The sequence below is a fragment of the Octopus bimaculoides genome, chromosome 6, assembly GCF_001194135.2.
Source record: "Octopus bimaculoides isolate UCB-OBI-ISO-001 chromosome 6, ASM119413v2, whole genome shotgun sequence".
Classification (NCBI taxonomy): Eukaryota; Metazoa; Mollusca; class Cephalopoda; order Octopoda; family Octopodidae; genus Octopus; species Octopus bimaculoides.
The window spans coordinates 44,765,462-44,783,254 of NC_068986.1; the positions used below are offsets into that span (position 1 = coordinate 44,765,462).

Consider the following 17,793-nt stretch of genomic DNA (forward strand, 5'->3'; position numbering starts at 1 on the left):
ATATATATATATATATATATATATATATATATACCGAAGGGATACATTAAGTATGATACGTAGATGGTTATTTTAATCTGATACTGCTTCAATTGCTCAGATGGCAGCTATTTACAAAAGTACCAAACTTTAAAGAAAACATAATTACTGGAGTCAATTTATTTGACTAAAACCCTTCTAGGAAGTGCCCCAGCATAACTGCAGTTTAATGACTGGAATAAATAAAAGATAAAAGATTTTATTTCTGTTAATTTGAATATAAAAATTAAAATTAGCATCTTACATGAGCACTCTGATATTTTAACAGTGAATGAACATACTGGCCAACTAGTGAAATATAGATGTATTTAGTTTAAATGTATTTAGTTTTATATTTCCACAAGAAATGCATTGCTAGGATAAGAGGTGAACACAAAGCTTGAACATCAAATGTGAAAGTAAAAGTAACTGTAATGCTTTCCTGGTTCTGAGTTAAAATCATATCAAAATGAATTTACTGTTCAAGCTTTAGATGGCATAAAATACATAAAAGATTAAAAAGTAATTGATGTAGATCTTAGAATAAAATGAATGGTTATTGTGTTTAAATTACTTCTGTATTCAGATCTCATTGAAGTTCACTTTAACCCTTTATTCTGATGGAAGTTAATAAAAATATATCTCCAAATGACTTTGCTATAGTTTAGATCAACTGTACACCTTTATCTTATATAAAAATATTGTGTGTTCAAAAGAAGTCTTTATTTATAATCTGTTAAAGCTGAATAACAAATACATTGTTTTTGTATATTATAGATTTCTACCAATGGATACATAACATTTGGGAAGAAACAGAATTTTCCTTCACCTCAAAGATTTCCTGATCCTCCAAATGCAGCTATTATAGCCCCATTTTGGAGTGATTTAGTTGTAGATGAACCTGGTCGAGTAACGTATAAGTTCTTTGAAATAGGCACCAAAAATTTCCATGCAGCAACAAAACTGGTAAAATCTCATGATGAAAAGAGCTTATTTAAAAAGTGGATACTCATCATAACCTGGGAGAATGTCCAGCCTTCAAGTAGACTGAAGAACGTCACAGAAGTAAGGTTTTAATTTATTTGATTCATTGGCTAACAATGTGTTCAGTAATATTGCTATACCTTATGCTATAGGGGCTACTAAAATCTGATAAAATCAGCCAAATGTAGAACAGAAAAAAATTTCAACATTTTAACTATGAATTCATTAGAAGTTGGTTGTTCAGTATATATATATAGGCGTAGGAGTGGCTGTGTGGTAAGTAGCTTGCTAACCAACCACATGGTTCCGAGTTCAGTCCCACTGCGTGGCACCTTAGGGAAGTGTCTTCTACTATAGCCTCAGGCTGACCAAAGCCTTGTGAGTGGATTTGGTAGACAGAAACTGAAAGAAGCCCGTCGTATATATGTATATATATATATGTATGTGTGTGTATTTGTTTGTGTGTCTGTGTTTGTCCCCCCAACATCGCTTGATAACCGATGCTGGTGTGTTTACATCCATGTAACTTAGCGGTTCGGCAAAAGAGACTGATAGAATAAGTACTAGGCTTACAAAGAATAAGTCCTGGGGTCGATTTGCTTGACTAAAGACAGTGCTCCAGCATGGCCATAGTCAAATGACTGAAACCAGTAAAAGAGTATATATATATATATATATATATATATATATATATGTGTGTGTGTGTGTGTATGTATGTATGTATGTATGTACTTGAATATGCAGTGTATATGTGTGTGTTTGTATCTTTGTGTTTGTCCCCCACCACTTGACAACTGGTGTTGGTCTATATACATCCCTGTAACTTAGCAGTTCAGCAAATGAGACCAATGGAATAAGTACCAGACTTTTAAGCAAAATAAATATCGGGGTCAATTTGTTCAGATAAACTTGTCAAGATGACGCCCCAACATGGCCACAGTCCTTTGACTGAAACAAGGCGACGAGCTGGCAGAAACGTTAGCACGCTGGGAGAAATGCCTAGTGGTATTTTGTTTGCCGTTACGTCCTGAGTTCAAATTCCACCGAGGTCGACTTTGCCTTTCATCCTTTCGGGGTCGATTAAATAAGTACCAGTTACTCACTGGGTCGATATAATCGACTTAATCCGTTTGTCTGTCCTTGTTTGTCCCCTCTGTGTGTAGTCCCTTGTGGGCAGTAAAGAAAGAAGAAACAAGTAAAAGATAAAAGCATGCTGAGGCTTATACCCAGAAGTGGATCAACAATAGCTACAAGCAACTAAATATACATCTGCATTTAGTTCTTCTGACTATACTTTGCTGTTGTTTCTCATTAGCTCGAGATCATCCCTGATAGAATATATATTTCTCTAAGCTATGACCATCAGATCTTTTATTCTAACTTAGTATATCTTGGACATTATCCAATCTGTCTTCCCTTTCTTAAGATAAGGTTTGTTTCAAAAGAGACTTGGCTGCTATTTCTGGCAGATCGAGCAACCACAGAAAGCCTCCAGTTGGTTATAAGGAAGATCATTATACAAAGATAGACACTTTATAGTTTCATTTGAGTTTATTATAACTTTTAAACTGGTGTGTTTAATGGTATATTTAATGGTATGTGGTATATTTAATGTTATATTTAATGGTATATTGTATATGTTTAATGGTATATTTAATGGTATGTTTAATCACATTAAATTAAAGAAAGCATATTATTAAGCACTTTAACCCATATCTGGCCCAATTAATCTACCTGTTCTGCATTCAAACTGGCTGTGTTCAGCTTTTCGTACCTACCATACAACATTGTTGTAAAATCAAACAATCAAATCATTGAGATCTCAAAGCTATGAGATAATGTATGATTAATAAAAAACAATATGAATAAATAAGCAGTATACTTGATAGAGAATGCTGAATGCTAAAGAGTTAATATTTTGTTTTTATTTCTCCAGATGGCTACCTTCCAGATGGCCCTTGTACCTACACAAACAGAAAAAAGGACATTTTTCATCTTCAGTTATCTCCCTGGTATGCAATCCTGGACAAAAACACTCGAACATACAGAAGTATCTATTGGGTTCTCTGATGGCAATCATAATTATAAACAGAATGAGTACTCTTTTTCACTATCTGCTCTAGAATTATACCATATAAAGGGTAATACAGGTAGGAAAAAGTACATTTTTGTAATCTGTATTTAACAATTTGATTCCAATAACCTCCACTGGTAAAGGGAATCTTGCATGTTTGTTCCTCTTTTATCTTTTACTTGTTTCAGTCATTGGGCTGTGGTCATGCTGGAGCAGTGACTTGAAATCTTTGTCAAATGAATCAATCCCAGTACTTATTTTTTAAGCCTGGTACTTATTCGATTGGTCTCTTTTGCCAAATCACTAAGTTACTGGGATGTAAACACACCAATACCAGTTGTCAAGCAGTTTCTTTGTGGGGTGGGGGCACAAACACACACACACACACACACACACACACACATGATGGGCTTCTTTCAGTGTCCAGCTACCAAATCCAAGGCCTTGGTTGGACTTCAGCTATAGTAAAAGACACTTGCTCAAGGTGCCACACAGTGGGACTGAACCTGGAACCATGTGGTTGGAAAGCAAACTTCTTACCACATGCCCAAGCCTGCACCTATATATGCTGCATATGAGAAGGTACGAGAGGTCAGATTTATGGGGAAAAAAAGCAAGAACAAACTACATGGTGCTGGGTTCAGTCCCACTGCGTGACACCTTGGGAAAGTGTTTTCTACTATAATGTTGGGCTGACCAAAGCCTCATGAGTGGATTTGGTAGACAGAAACTGAAAAAATCCTGTCATATATATATGTATATATCTACATATATATGAAGGCACGTGGCTTAGTGGTTAGGCATTCAGCTCATGATCATAAAGTCGTGAGTTCAATTCCCAGTGGTGCATTGTGTCCTTGAGCAAGACACTTTATTTCACATTGCTCCAGTCCACTCAGCTGACAAAAATGAGTAGTACCTGTATTTCAAAGGGCCAGCCTTGTCACACTCTGTGTCACACTGAATCTCCCTGAGAGCTACGAGAACGGTACGCGTGTCTGTAGAGTGCTCAGCCACTTGCATGTTAATTTCGCAAGCAGGCTGTTCCGTTGATTGTATCAGCTGGGGCCCTCATCGTCATAACCGATGGAGTGCTCCTATATCTACATATGTGTCTTTGTCCTCCTCCATCATCACCTGACAACCAGTGTTGGTGTGTTTACGTCCCTGTAACCTAACAGTTCAGCAAAAGAGTCTGATAGAATAAGTACTAGGCTTAAAAAAATAAGTACTGGGGTCGATTTGTTTGACTAAAACCTGTTGAGGCGGTGCTCCAGCATGGATTCAGTCAAATGACTGAAGCAAGTAAAAGAAGAAAAGAAAAGAATAAATACCTGTGAAAGTTGTTCAAAATATATGTTGCTGTATGTTGTATATGAAAGGTGTCCATGGGACATAAACCCACATCTGTAATCATGACAGAGGCTGTACAAGCAGACCAAAGCATAGGTATATTTACATGCTATTATTCATAGGTTTAGTGGAGGCACAATAGCCCAGTGGTTAGGGCAGCAGACTCGCGGTCATAGGATCGTGGTTTCGATTCCCAGACCGGGCGTTGTGAGTGTTTATTGAGCGAAAACACCTAAAGCTCCACAAGGCTCCGGCAGGGGGTGGTGGCGAACCCTGCTGTACTCTTTCACCACAACTTTCTCTCACTCTTACTTCCTGTTTCTGTTGTACCTGTAATTCAAAGGGTCAGCCTTGTCACACTGTGTCACGCTGAATATCCCCGAGAACTACGTTAAGGGTACACGTGTCAGTGGAGTGCTCAACCACTTGCACGTTAATTTCACGAGCAGGCTGTTCCGTTGATCGGATCAACTGGAACCCTCGACGTCGGGAGCGACAGAGTGCCAATAGAATAGAATAGATTCATAGGTTTATCTGCTTGGAGTTAAACTATTCCAAAAGAGTATTATTTCCCATTGTATTGATGTTTCTAAATTCACATATCAGCGATAAAGAGTATTTTTGCTATTAGGAGGCACTGGCATTTTTTCAATGGGAGGAGTTTCACCAGTATATATATCGCTGGGAAAACAAGAAAAAAGTGTGCACATCCATGCATACACACATACTTACATACAATACATACATGCAGACATACAATCCATCCATCCATACATACATACGTACATACATGCATACATACATACATACATACATACATACATACATACATACATGCATGCATGCATGATGTTTTGTTATTTTTGGTATATTAAATAGCTGACAATAAACTGAAAGAAAGATATAATCACCAATTAAAAGGGCAATAAATAAACACTGAAAACATTATTATTTTTCGCCAAAAGAAATGATAATTGTCAATACAAATGTTCGATAAAATGAAACTGAAAGATTTTTTTTCCTGAACTATTTATTGAAGACTGCTGCACATGGAAGACTGAAATCTCATGTAACAATCACAGAGAAAATCATTAATAAAGATCTGACTCAAAGGAATTACTTTCTATAAGATTTTCACTGAACAACTCATGATATTGATTGAGCAATTGAGTTTCATGCATCCATTGGATTAATTCACAATTCAGCAAAGTGGGTTTTAATCTGGGATTTGTCAATCATTTTCTTTCAGTTTCTGAGTTTTAACAATAACAATTCCCCCACAAAAAAACATTTAGATTCTGGCAAAAAAAATCAGGTACTTTAAAGAGTTAAAAAAAAAAAACGCATTTGTCTTTATTCCTAAAATTATTTTGCTGATGAAAAATTTTTTCATTTTCATTGTCTTCCACTTTCATTTTATGTTGTTGGGAATTTTATAAACCTAAATTGAAAGATCACCTATATATGCCTGGTGCCACCCCCTATCAGATATCTGATGTTGACTGGATGTTTGATTTTTATAATTCTTGGTACATATCCTCAGACTGCACTGTCCTCATATTGCACTGTCCACCCAAACACTCTGAAATGTTCATAGTGGAGCTTCAGGCATGAATGCCAAGCAGTACAGCATGTCATTTCCAAACTTCTGGCCAAGTGAATTGTGTCATAGTGCTGTTTTTCTCACAGACGGTGCCCAACTGACCCTACCATACTGTGTAGTTGCCAAAATCAAGAACAAACAATGCACATTAAAAATATAAAATGGCGACAATTTAACCATTGCACTCTGTATGTGTGTATGTATGTATGTATGCATGCATGTATGTATACACTTATGTACATATGTATGTATGTATGTATGTATATATGTATGTATATACTTATGTATTTATGTATGTATTAGGTTGTTTCACATGAAATGTCACATCTTTAATTACCTGTTATTTTAGTCATTTAAAATCTCAGTAATGTACACCTTACATTTAATCAATTTCTTTCCCAACAATATTGGTATACAAAATTCGTACCCAGAGACCTTATGAAAATGATAACAACCAAACTATATTGAGTGTTTTTCTTGTATGAGTACAAACTGGGTCACTCTGCTGCAGAAGCTCTACGGAATATCAAGTGGGCTTTGGCAATGGTTTTATTGACATCAGAACTATTCAGAGATGGTTCCAAAGTTCTCATTCAGGAAATGATAGCCTTGAAAATAAACCGAGGAGAAAGCCAAAATCAGTTATTCAGCAGGATGGATTAAATGCTTTGGTTGAACAAAATCTGAGAACAAAGGTTCAAAAACTTTCATCAGAACTCCAAACATCTTGCATAACTGTTTTTGGACACCTGTAAAAAATTGGAAAAGTCTAGAAAATGAATAGGTTTGTTCCACATCAACTGAACGAGATTAAAAAAACAGAGCCTCGAAGTGTGCTTCTTATTGCTTTCTTGACTGGAAAAAGACCATTTTTGCATCAAATCATTACTTGTGATGAGAAATGGATGCTCTTTGACAACAGCAGAAGAACAGGACAGTGATTAGATGCAGAAGAGTCTGACTGTAGAGTAGCTATCCTGGAATCTGAAAAGGTTGTTGTTGTTGTTGCTGCTGTTGTTGTTGTTGTTGTTGCTGCTGCTGTTGCTTCTGCTGCTGTTACTGTTGTTGTTGTTGTTGTTGCTGTTGTTGCTGCTGCTGTTGTTGTTATTATTGTTCTCGTAGTTTAATGCCAAGCAAACTTTAATCATGCAGATCTAAAATCAAAGGTATTTCAGCTGTAGTTATCACATATGTAAGACTATATTATCTAATGTGCCTTATCTTCTATATGACTGTAGGACATGGTTTAAGAGAGATTAGGTAGCTATTTCTAGTAGATTGAGTGACTGTTTAGAGGCTCCCTCATTGGCTCATTTTCAAAAGTTGCTGGTAAGGAAGAAATACATCAGTTTAAAATCATACTTAATAAAAAATACTTCATAGCAACTTTATAATCAAATGTCTCTCATCATAATCCACTCTTTTCATTCCACTATTTTATTTTCTATACAACAATATTTGCTTCTTTTCTTCTTTCATTTTTTGTTGCTTTCTTGGAGCAGTGCAAGTTTTTACACAATAAAAAATTTAACTGAAATGTTTTCTGACTTCAGGCAAACAAGGTGTTTGGGTTGAAAAAATTGAAAATGACCTGGATCTGCGAAGGCAACAGTGCATAAATTATGCCCACTCTTCTGATGACTGGACAAATGCTCTGTCTCACACATGTCCTTGCATACAGACTCAAGCAAAAGCAGATTTTCGATTTAAATTCATCTCCAGAGAAAATGGTATTACAAAGTTTGAAAGTATTTTCGCACATAATGGACTGAAAGAACAATGTGTCTACAGCAACAGTTCTTTCGGTGAAACACTGATTACAGACAGTCCTTTAGGAGGTTCAATCAGTGTTCTTAACACAGATACTCTTGATAAACATATGAAGAAATTTTGCTGTGAAGGAATTCCATCCTACTGCAATCTGTACTACAGTCGGAGACCGTCATCAACTTGTAAGAATTATCTTCCTCCAAAACTTGGTGAGTCATAGAGCAAGAAGCCTATATGTAAAGAAAAGAAAGGACTTGTTTGTATACTGAGGGAAAATGAAGTTTAGTTCCCAAACTAAAGGAGAACATGTTTAACATTGGTTTCAAACTTTGACACAAGGCCAGCAAGTTTGGAGGAGGGGTTGAGTTGATTACATTGACCCCGGAACTCAACTGATACTTTTTTTTATCAACTCCAAAAGGAAGAAAGGTAAAGTCAACCATGGAAGCATTTGAACTCAGAATATAAAGACAGACGAAATGCAATTAAGCATTTCGCCCAGCATGCTAATGGTTCTGCCAGCTCACCACCTTGAATATGCTTAATATTAGCAAGATATAAGGTTGTAAGCTGGCAGAATTGCTATCATGACAAACAAGATGCTCAGCAGCATTTTGTCTGTCTCTACGTTCTGAGCTCAAATTCTTATGAGATTGACTTTGCATTTCATCCTTTTGGAGTCAATAAAATAAGTACCAGTTGAGAATTAGGGTCAGTGTAATTGATTTGGCCCCTCCCTCAAAACTGCTGGCCTTGTGCCAAAATTTGAAACCAATATTAGCAAGATATAGATTGGCAGAATCAGGACAGTTATGAACCAAATATCTTGCGGTGTTCAGTTGCATATATCCATGTCTTGAGTTCAAATTTTGTCTTGGTTTACTTTGCCTCTCATCCTTCCAGGATCAATAAAATAAGAGTTTGTAACTGAAGTTGATATAATTAGTTATTTCAAGCCATGTTAGAAATCAATATTAATGAAAGATTCAGAAAGCTTATGTGAAAACTTGTAATAATTCTATGCAGGAGACAAACGTTTATAATAAAGTTCATAATGAAAAGTAAATCAGTATTCTACCACATAGAATTTAGGGCAGTTGTAGTTTTACAATTTCTCGCCATCAAGGTTGCCAAAAAGACAGTGTTATATAAACCTTTCTCAAACTGACCTGAGAATTGTCAAACAGAACTCATTTTGTGACTTTTCTCATTATCTCAAAATCTTTTTACATAATGCCATTCTCTTGATATCTATGTATCTAAAGGCAGTGAGCTGGCAGAATCGTTAAGCATGTCAGGCAAAATGCTTAGTGACATTTCATCCGTCTTTATGTTCTGAGTTCAAATTTTAATGAGGTCAACTTTGCCTTTCATCCTTTCAAGGTCAATGAAATAAGTAACAACTGAATGCTGGGGTCAATTTAATTGACTTAGTCTCTCCCACAAACTTGCTGGTCTTGTGTCAAAATTTGAAACCAAGATTTGTGCATGTAATTTATGCTAAAGATTAGAAAAATAAATTTTAAAAAATGAACACATTTGTGAATGTATGCATTTAACATATGCATGCACGTGCTCACATACACATACACACACACACATTTTAAAATCAGTGAAATGAAACAAATATTTTTTGTAGAACAATTATTAAACAGGCACTGAAGAGAACTAAAAAAAATACTGTTTATTTTCAGGATGGTCATGGGGAGATCCCCACTTCCATACAATTGATGGCAATGATTACACATTCAATGGTTGGGGAGAGTATGAAATGATCTATATGGTGGATGATACTTTTCGAATGCAAATTCGAATTGAAGACTCAATTTCAACTGGATTTGCCATGAAAACACTGGAATCTCCTATCATTGAAGTAAGTTCAATATCTAAAGTATTTTTGTTTCTCCTTTGATATCAATGTGTGTAAGTGCTATGGAGTAAAATATAAGCTCCTAGTGAGCCAAAGCCATGATTTGGTCTTCATTTCCACTGAGAGAAGCTTGAGTTTGATAACTTCATTTTATATACCTCATACTTATCCACAGTGGTGGCACATGGCTTAGTGGTTAGGGTGTTGGACTCATAATTGTAAGCTTGTGGTTTTGATTCCAGGACTGGGTGACATGTTATGTTCTTGAGCAAAACATTTCATTTCACATTACTCCAGTCCACTCAGCTGGCAAAAATGAGTAATCTTGCAATGGACCAACATCCCATCCAGATGAAGGGATATATATACACCATGAAACCAGGAAACCAGCCTTATGAGTCAGCATGACTCAAGAAGGTAACTTTACCTTTAACATTTTTTTAATACTTATATACAAACTGCAATAGAGAAGTATATCATTCTAGCACTCTTAACCAAGAATATAGTTTTATTTTTAAATATTGAATTTGTAAAGTATTTGAATGACATGTTGCCTTTCTTTGCATTTCTATACATCTTTATAAAAAAAACAATTCATCAGTCTAGGAAAAAATGAAATCATGGAGGTTTCTCTAACAAATATAATTAAAACCGACATGTTATTATTCTTCTGTATAATGATCATAAGTATTTGTTTTGTCGAAAACTATTCTGACAAAATTTTGATTAAAATTTATCAGTTACTCATTATTTATTTTAGTACATAAATTTTATTTGCAAAAGTTTAATTTTACTTGTTCTCTATTTACAGTTTACAATGGTGGATTGTATCAAAGATGTTCGAATTCTGATCAACCAGACAGAGAAATACAGCATGTCATTGATGAATGGCAGCCTGGACAACCCAAATTTCTTAATCAAAAAGCAAAATAATTCATTGCTTATAACATTCAGAAATGGCATAGCTGTTAAAGTGAGTGTTATTTGAAAATGTCTTTATGGGATTTTATTATTGTTTATAAATATTTGTAGCTGACAACATCTACACAATTATTGATGTCTGTTCAATGAAAAGAAAATTTATACAAACCATATTAACCAAGAACCTTAATGAGTGCTGCAACCACTCTGTACAGTTATAATTTTCCTCAAGCATTAATTACCAAATGTACACTACCAGATGATTTATTCTAAATATTGATATTAAAAAGGGTATCCAACCATAGAAACCATGCCAAAGCAGACATTAAGAGCTTGGTGCAATCCTCTGGCTTATTAGCTCCTGTCAAATCATCCAACCCATACCAGTATGGAAATCAGATGTTAAACACCACCACTAATAATGACAATGACGATGATGATAATAACAATGACAACGACTATTATTATAATCATTATTTGTTATAATGTGGATCCTTGTCCACTTGTATGCTATTGTTGGCACTGTAATATTCTTGTCACCACTATTATGTTGTATGCCTTGTTATCTTTGACTCATCTGTCATGCTACTGCTGATAGCTCCACAAGACCATGACTTTGAAATGTCTACCTTGCCGGTAACTCAAAGTTGTATATATCATATAACTGACACTGACTCCAACTGAGAACTCATACAATGACTCTACTACTACTGACCTTCTACAACGACTGACTGTCTGACTTCATAGTGGCTGGTCATGCCACTTTGTTACATGAGAAGGGTAGTACCATTTTCACTACATCTCCCCTTTCAGTTTTGTTTTTCTCTTTGGGAAGCAAGTAATTTTATTTTACTTTATTCACCCTTCCACCCTTTAGCATTTTCCCTTTTTTTTTCACTTCTATAACCATTGGAGCTGCCCAGTCAGAATGATTAATTTTTTCAATTATGTCTAAACTTTCTAGTCTTTCCAACTCTTTATTCCACAAATGGCACATTCCATTTGGGCCTAAAAACAGGTATTGCCTTTTCTTTTACTGCGATCCTTGCTTTTGTTATAGTGCAACAGCCTAATCCTTCCAAAAAGACATTTGGAAACAATTTTTTATCTTTTGTCTCAGTTGTTTGACTTCATTTGAACTTTTAACCGTACCAACTACATTTTCACAGAGAACACTAGTGGGGGTATCCCACATTTTAAATAACTCCATGCATTCTGTGCCAAATAGGTTTAGTGATTTTTCCAACGCATAAATAATTGTCCTTTTTGTTTCACCTTGAAAAGTTACATTGCAAATACATTTGCCTATGAAATATAATTTCTTTCCTGTAACACCATATGCTACTTTATTTGATTTAAATAATTTCATCTTACTGATTTGTTGCCATGTTTCTTCATTTATGATAGTAATGTCACTACCCATGTCTAATTGCATTTTGACACTTGTGGTTTTGATTCTCACCTTGATGAATTTTCTGTTTGTTGTACAAACTTTTTTCCCTGATGACAAACTATTTATTTTTTCTAGTTTGGACCAGTTTTTCGTCATCTTAGTTCTGCAGTGTGATTTAATGTGTCCTGTGTCCCCACAATGAAAACACTTTGCTTTTTTGAATGGACACTCCTTTTCTCAGGTTTCTACCACTGCATGCCATACATGGATTTATCTCCTGTTGTATAATGTGTTTTTTGTGAAACACTTTATCTGCCTTCCAACTCTTCTATACTGATTTTATCTGTAAACAATCTGTGTTGAATTTCTTCTGTGCCATGCCTTACTTTTAATATCACATCCCACTCTTCTGACAGTTTCTGGAGAGTTATATTCTGGTCCATTTCCAGCTTTGTGAGAATTTTCATTCTGACTTCTGCATCCTTTTTAGCAGCAAAAATCAGGCACTTGAATGAGTCTGGAGTTAGTTTATCCAGTTTAAATCTCTCACACTCTCTGTACACTCTACCTGCATGTCTGGTAAAGACATTGTCATCACTTTTCTCAGTGTTCAAATACTTCTAACATGTGTTGAACAACGATGTTTTTTTACTAAACATCGTACACAAAATGTCAATTGTGACTGTGAAATTTATGTCAGAAACTTTTTTAGGTAATATAAAGTTACAGTATTTTTTGTGCTCTGTCGTTGTCAGTTTCCTCAGAATTAGATGTTTTCATTTCATCAGTCCAGTCCTGGCATTTTTTTTCGAAAATTTGTTCAAATCTTCAGTAATATGCTTTGAAGGTGACTCCTTCTTCCAGGTCATTTAAATTCATTTATTGAATTTGCTACATGGTCTGGCAAAAACGTATTTTCTGGTTTTGTTACCAACTTCATTAGTTGTAGCATTTGCTGCTGTAAGATTTGTTGTTTTTTGAGTTGTTACTGTTACTGTTTTTGCAACTCAACTAGATCCTCTAACAAGTTTTCCATAATTTTATGGATTTTTCATAAAATATGTACAACAAATATGTTTGTTATTCCTCTGTCAAGTTTTTAATTTGTCCAAGCGAAAAAGTCTTCACCGTCTTCCATGAGAAATGTTTATTTACTCATGAAAACAAATTTTTTCAACATTGTCTGCATGAATTGTATATATATATCACCACTGTTATGATGTGTGGATCCTCATCTACTTGTGTGTTATTGTCAGCACTGTAATATTCTTGTCACTACTATTATATTGTGGCAGTATTTCACATCTTATTATCCTTGGATTGTCTATCATGCTATCGCTGATAGCTCTGCAAGACAATGTCTTTGAACCACCTACCTTGACGATAACTCGAACTCATATATATCATGTAACTGACACTGATTCCATCTGAGAACTCATACAATGACTCTACTAATACTGACCTGCTACAACAACTGACTGTTTGACTTTATAGTGGCTGGTTCATACCACTTTGTCATGTGGGAAGGGGAGTACTGTTTTTATTACATTATTATTATTATTATTATTATTATTATTATTATTATTATTGCCTTTGCACAGCTTCTAATGCTGGTACAGGTAGGTAAAATATGGTCAGTAGAAGGTTAGCTTCTCATACGGTGTCAGCTGTTCACTACCAGTGAACTAAGATAACACCTCTTATTTTTCAAGCACCTTTCAGAGTATTCGAGCAGTTCCAAGCAGTACTGTTTTCTGCAAGTGCTCCATTCTTATTGCATCCCCTATTTGTTCCATGTACTTCTCGAGATTTTTACTCACTGTTCCCAGGGCTCTGACAATTATTGGTACCATTACCACCTTTTTCATCGACCATAACTGCTTTACTTCCCAAGATAACCTGTCATACCTATCGACTTTTCTTTATTCCTTATTGCATACCTTGTTGTCAGCTGGACATGGTATATCTATGATCCAGCATAGTTTGCTTTCTTTCTCAATTAACACTATGTCTGGTTATGATATCCGTGGGGCAGCTGATGATGGAGGTAAGTTGGATTGTTGGTATGGCTGTGGAATAGTATTATAACACATCCTTTTAATATATGAATTTCTTTATAGATTACTCCACATCTTGAAATACTAACAGGAATTGTCAGCATACCCAGTGAAATCAATGATGTAACATATGGCTTGCTTGGGTTTGCAAATAACAATATAACAGATGACTTTCTTGGGCGTAATGGTCAAATGTGGCCCACAAACAGCTCTGACAGACAACTTTTTGAATTCGGAGAAACATGTGAGTGTGATTCTTTAAACAGATTCCAAACTGAATTAAACTAAATTTTAAAGCAATCAGATTTAAAATTATGAACTTCAGAAAAGCATTTCCCAAAATCTTGGTCTAGAGTAAAGTTTGAGTGAGAAAGTTTTAGTGATGTACTAAATTTTGTCCACTAAAATACATAGGAGTGTCACAGATGGTTGAACCTATATGAGTCTAGCCTAATGGTTTCATGTGATTTTTAACTTACCACTAGCACTGCTCCAAGTACCAGGCAAAGGCCCTCCCCCCAGTAGTTCAGTCCATCTAATCATAAAAAGTTGTTTACTTCAAAGTCAAATTTGTCCAAGCTTTCCAACTGTAACCATGCTGTTTTTTTTAAGAATATATAATATTGCTTAATTTGACGTGTTCTTTCCATATTTAGGACATTAGGGTGTGATTTCACATAAATTTGACAGCTGTTTTATGCAGGTCGAGTGACTGTTTAGGGATTCACATATTGGCTCCCTGATTGGCTTATGTTGAAGCTCCTTCATTGGTACATTGTAAATGCAGTTATATGAAAATCAAGTAATTACTGTATATTTGATAAGAACTTTTGTTTGCTCATTGTGCTGAATTCAAATTTACCTCTGGTTGTGCATGGAAATGGATGTATTCAGTCAGACTAACTTGTTCCAAATCAACTATATAAATAGGAAGTTGACTAGTGGTACCTTTGTTATGTAATAACTTTAGTGAATGATGTAATTGTAAAATATTAGTGATTCTTACATTCAAATAGATGGACTGATACACACTAATTTGCACTTCTAAGATTTTATTTTTTATTGTGGTACAGTACAATGCTGGTGGCAAAACATTGCTTGATTCTCTTTGAAATAAATCATATTACATTTAAAACAGCTAAAATAAACTAAAATATCAGTGAATATGTCATTGTTGCATAATAAAGAAAAACCTTGATACTATTAATTTTAGGAAGTATCTAAGCAGAGATTCAGTAACTGCTGTTCTTTAAATTCTACAAGTGAATAGCAATGTCATATTAGTTTTTATAAAGAATTTATATTTGATTTTTCTGAATAAAAATCTTTAAACCATTTATTTTTCTTTAGGGAGGGTGAGAGTAAATGAATCTTTATTTACTTACACTAAAAAAAGAACATTTAGTTCTTACCACAACCTAAGCTTTGTGCCACGATTTTTTGATGAGATGAATTTGACATTGCTGTTTTCTGGAAATACTGCTTTATTAGAAGAAACTATGCAGGTAGGTAATGAAAATTAATGATTTTGATTATACTTTTACAATGATGTTTTGACAAATATTACCATGCTTCGTTTTCACTTTTTTTAAATTCAGGAATACTTCAAAATGTTTTCTTTTTTAATCTGACATGAATTTTGATTGAAATTATACACTGAAAAAGAAAAACAGTGAAGCCCTTCATTACCAATCTGCTGTCCACTGCTTATCTTTAGCTTTGCTGGAATTAAGTAAATGTGAAACAAATAATCCACTAAAATTATATTGATATACAAAAATATATTGAATTCAAGCCAACATTTAATGAAATAAAAATATATTTTGAGAAAAACAACAGCTTTATGGTCAAAACTTTAATAAGATACTTGAAACAATGTTCACAATTAGAGAAATCCAGTCAGCCAACCAGCCATCTTCTCCACCTAGTATTCCTGAAGGAATGGGGTTACAGTCCTCACGTACCTCCTCCATAAGGTCTTTTCAGAAATAACCATTATTAGACATTTTGGCTTAATTCTCAAGCGTGACCAACTGAGACTATTAATATTATCTAACCATCTCATTCTTGGTCTACCCCTTGGTCTCCTACTGGTTGGCTCAGTCTGAAGAATCTGTCTTGTGATTATTTCCAGTGACATTCTAATCAGAGACTTTACTGAATCAACTGAAGATGCTGAAGATGTTGAAATAGAGTGGAGATTGTTTTGGTCTGCAGTTTCTTATTCAGCTGTACAATGTTATAGAAGAAAATGGTTTGGTGTGGCTCTGGAAGGTAAAAGAACTCCTAGTTTAACCAGGAAGTTAAAAAAAAATGCCATTCACATAAACAAAGAATTTTATAAAGCTTGGCTTGGAATCAAGTCACCCCTTTTATGCAGACTATGCACTGAGGCATGAAAAACTGCAGCAGAAACAGTAAAATAATCTAAGGCTGGGTTATGGGAGGACTCTGGGGCTAAGCTGGGCTCTGACTATGGACTGGTCAATAAAGTATTCTGGAAGACCATCCACCAACTACATAACAAAAAGCCCTCTTCCACACCTGCCATTAAGAACTTGGCTGAGATTCTGCTCACAACAGAAAAGAGCATTGTTGAGAGGAGGAGAAAATACTTTTCTGATCTAAATCCAGTCACAATAAAATCTATTGATGCACATGAGGTGCATTTAGTGGGTAAAGACTAACCTCGGAGAGACTGAGCCCATAGGGGTGATGAAAGTGCTCAAATGTAGCAAGGCTTCTGAAGAGTATGAAATTCAACCTGAGATATTAAAAACCTTAAATAGAGAAGGTATTCTCTGGCTGATGCATGTATACCAACTGGCTTGGACCTCTGAAAAGGCAACAAAGCAATGGTAATTTAAGAAATAAATTATATATTCTTATATCAGTTGAGAGGTGAATTTGAACGTTTTGTTAAAAATGAAAATTCACTATTTAAATAAATTTTTGAACATCAAAAATGTATAGTATCTAATTTCTGCTTTTGTATTTCCACTATATAATTCTTGATCAAAATATTCTTTACCTACAGCAATGTTCAAATTACTCCTTTTATGAGGCCTGCCTCCAAGATTCTGCAAAAATGCAAGATGTCCAAGCAGCCATCCAAGGTGCAGAGATGCATACAGAGGCACTAAGTCTTCAGAAATATTTCGGTAAATTTGTTTATAGTTGCACTAACTGCTTCTGTAGTTTGTTTTTGTCATTTCTGTTCATATTCCCAATATATTTGTTACTTTCTGAACAAAGATATTGTAATATCAGTTTTAGTTGTCTGAGATGCAGCACAGTAGAACTAAACCTAACACCATTTGGTTGCAACATGAACTTGTTAACCACACAAGAATGCTTGCTATATTCATAATTGTTTGTTAGTAAATGAGGATATTTCTTTTTACTGAATTGCTTCATATAGGTGAATGATGTCAACTGTAGTCATTTGGGAATCTCTATGCTTTTCTACATCTGCCTATTGCCTTTTAATGGGAGCAAAAAGTATGTCTTCAGGTGGACATATTTACATCTTTCACTCTGATGCAGTCATGGCTAGGAGGTCGAGAAGTTTGCATACCAACCACATGGTTTTGGGGTCAGTCCTACTGTGTGGCACCTTGGGAAAGTGTTTTCCACTATAGCACTGGGCCAACCAAAACCTTGAGTGGATTTGGTAGGAAGAAACTGAAAGAAGGTCATTTTGTGTGTGTGTGTGTGTGTGTGTGTGTGTGTGTGTGTGTGTGTGTGTGT

At 35.1% G+C, this 17,793-nt stretch overlaps 1 protein-coding gene across 1 annotated transcript in view; it reads left to right on the top strand.

Moving 5' to 3' along the window:
- Window positions 1-17,793, top strand: part of LOC106880058 (mucin-4-like) — a 34,670-nt gene that overhangs the window by 15,430 nt on the left and 1,447 nt on the right. The window contains exons 4-11 of the mRNA XM_052968461.1: window positions 796-1,083; window positions 2,939-3,152; window positions 7,586-8,011; window positions 9,497-9,675; window positions 10,484-10,645; window positions 14,107-14,287; window positions 15,394-15,548; window positions 17,081-17,204. Of these exons, the coding sequence (XP_052824421.1) occupies window positions 796-1,083; window positions 2,939-3,152; window positions 7,586-8,011; window positions 9,497-9,675; window positions 10,484-10,645; window positions 14,107-14,287; window positions 15,394-15,548; window positions 17,081-17,204 (1,729 nt within the window). The remainder of the gene's footprint in view (window positions 1-795; window positions 1,084-2,938; window positions 3,153-7,585; window positions 8,012-9,496; window positions 9,676-10,483; window positions 10,646-14,106; window positions 14,288-15,393; window positions 15,549-17,080; window positions 17,205-17,793) is intronic.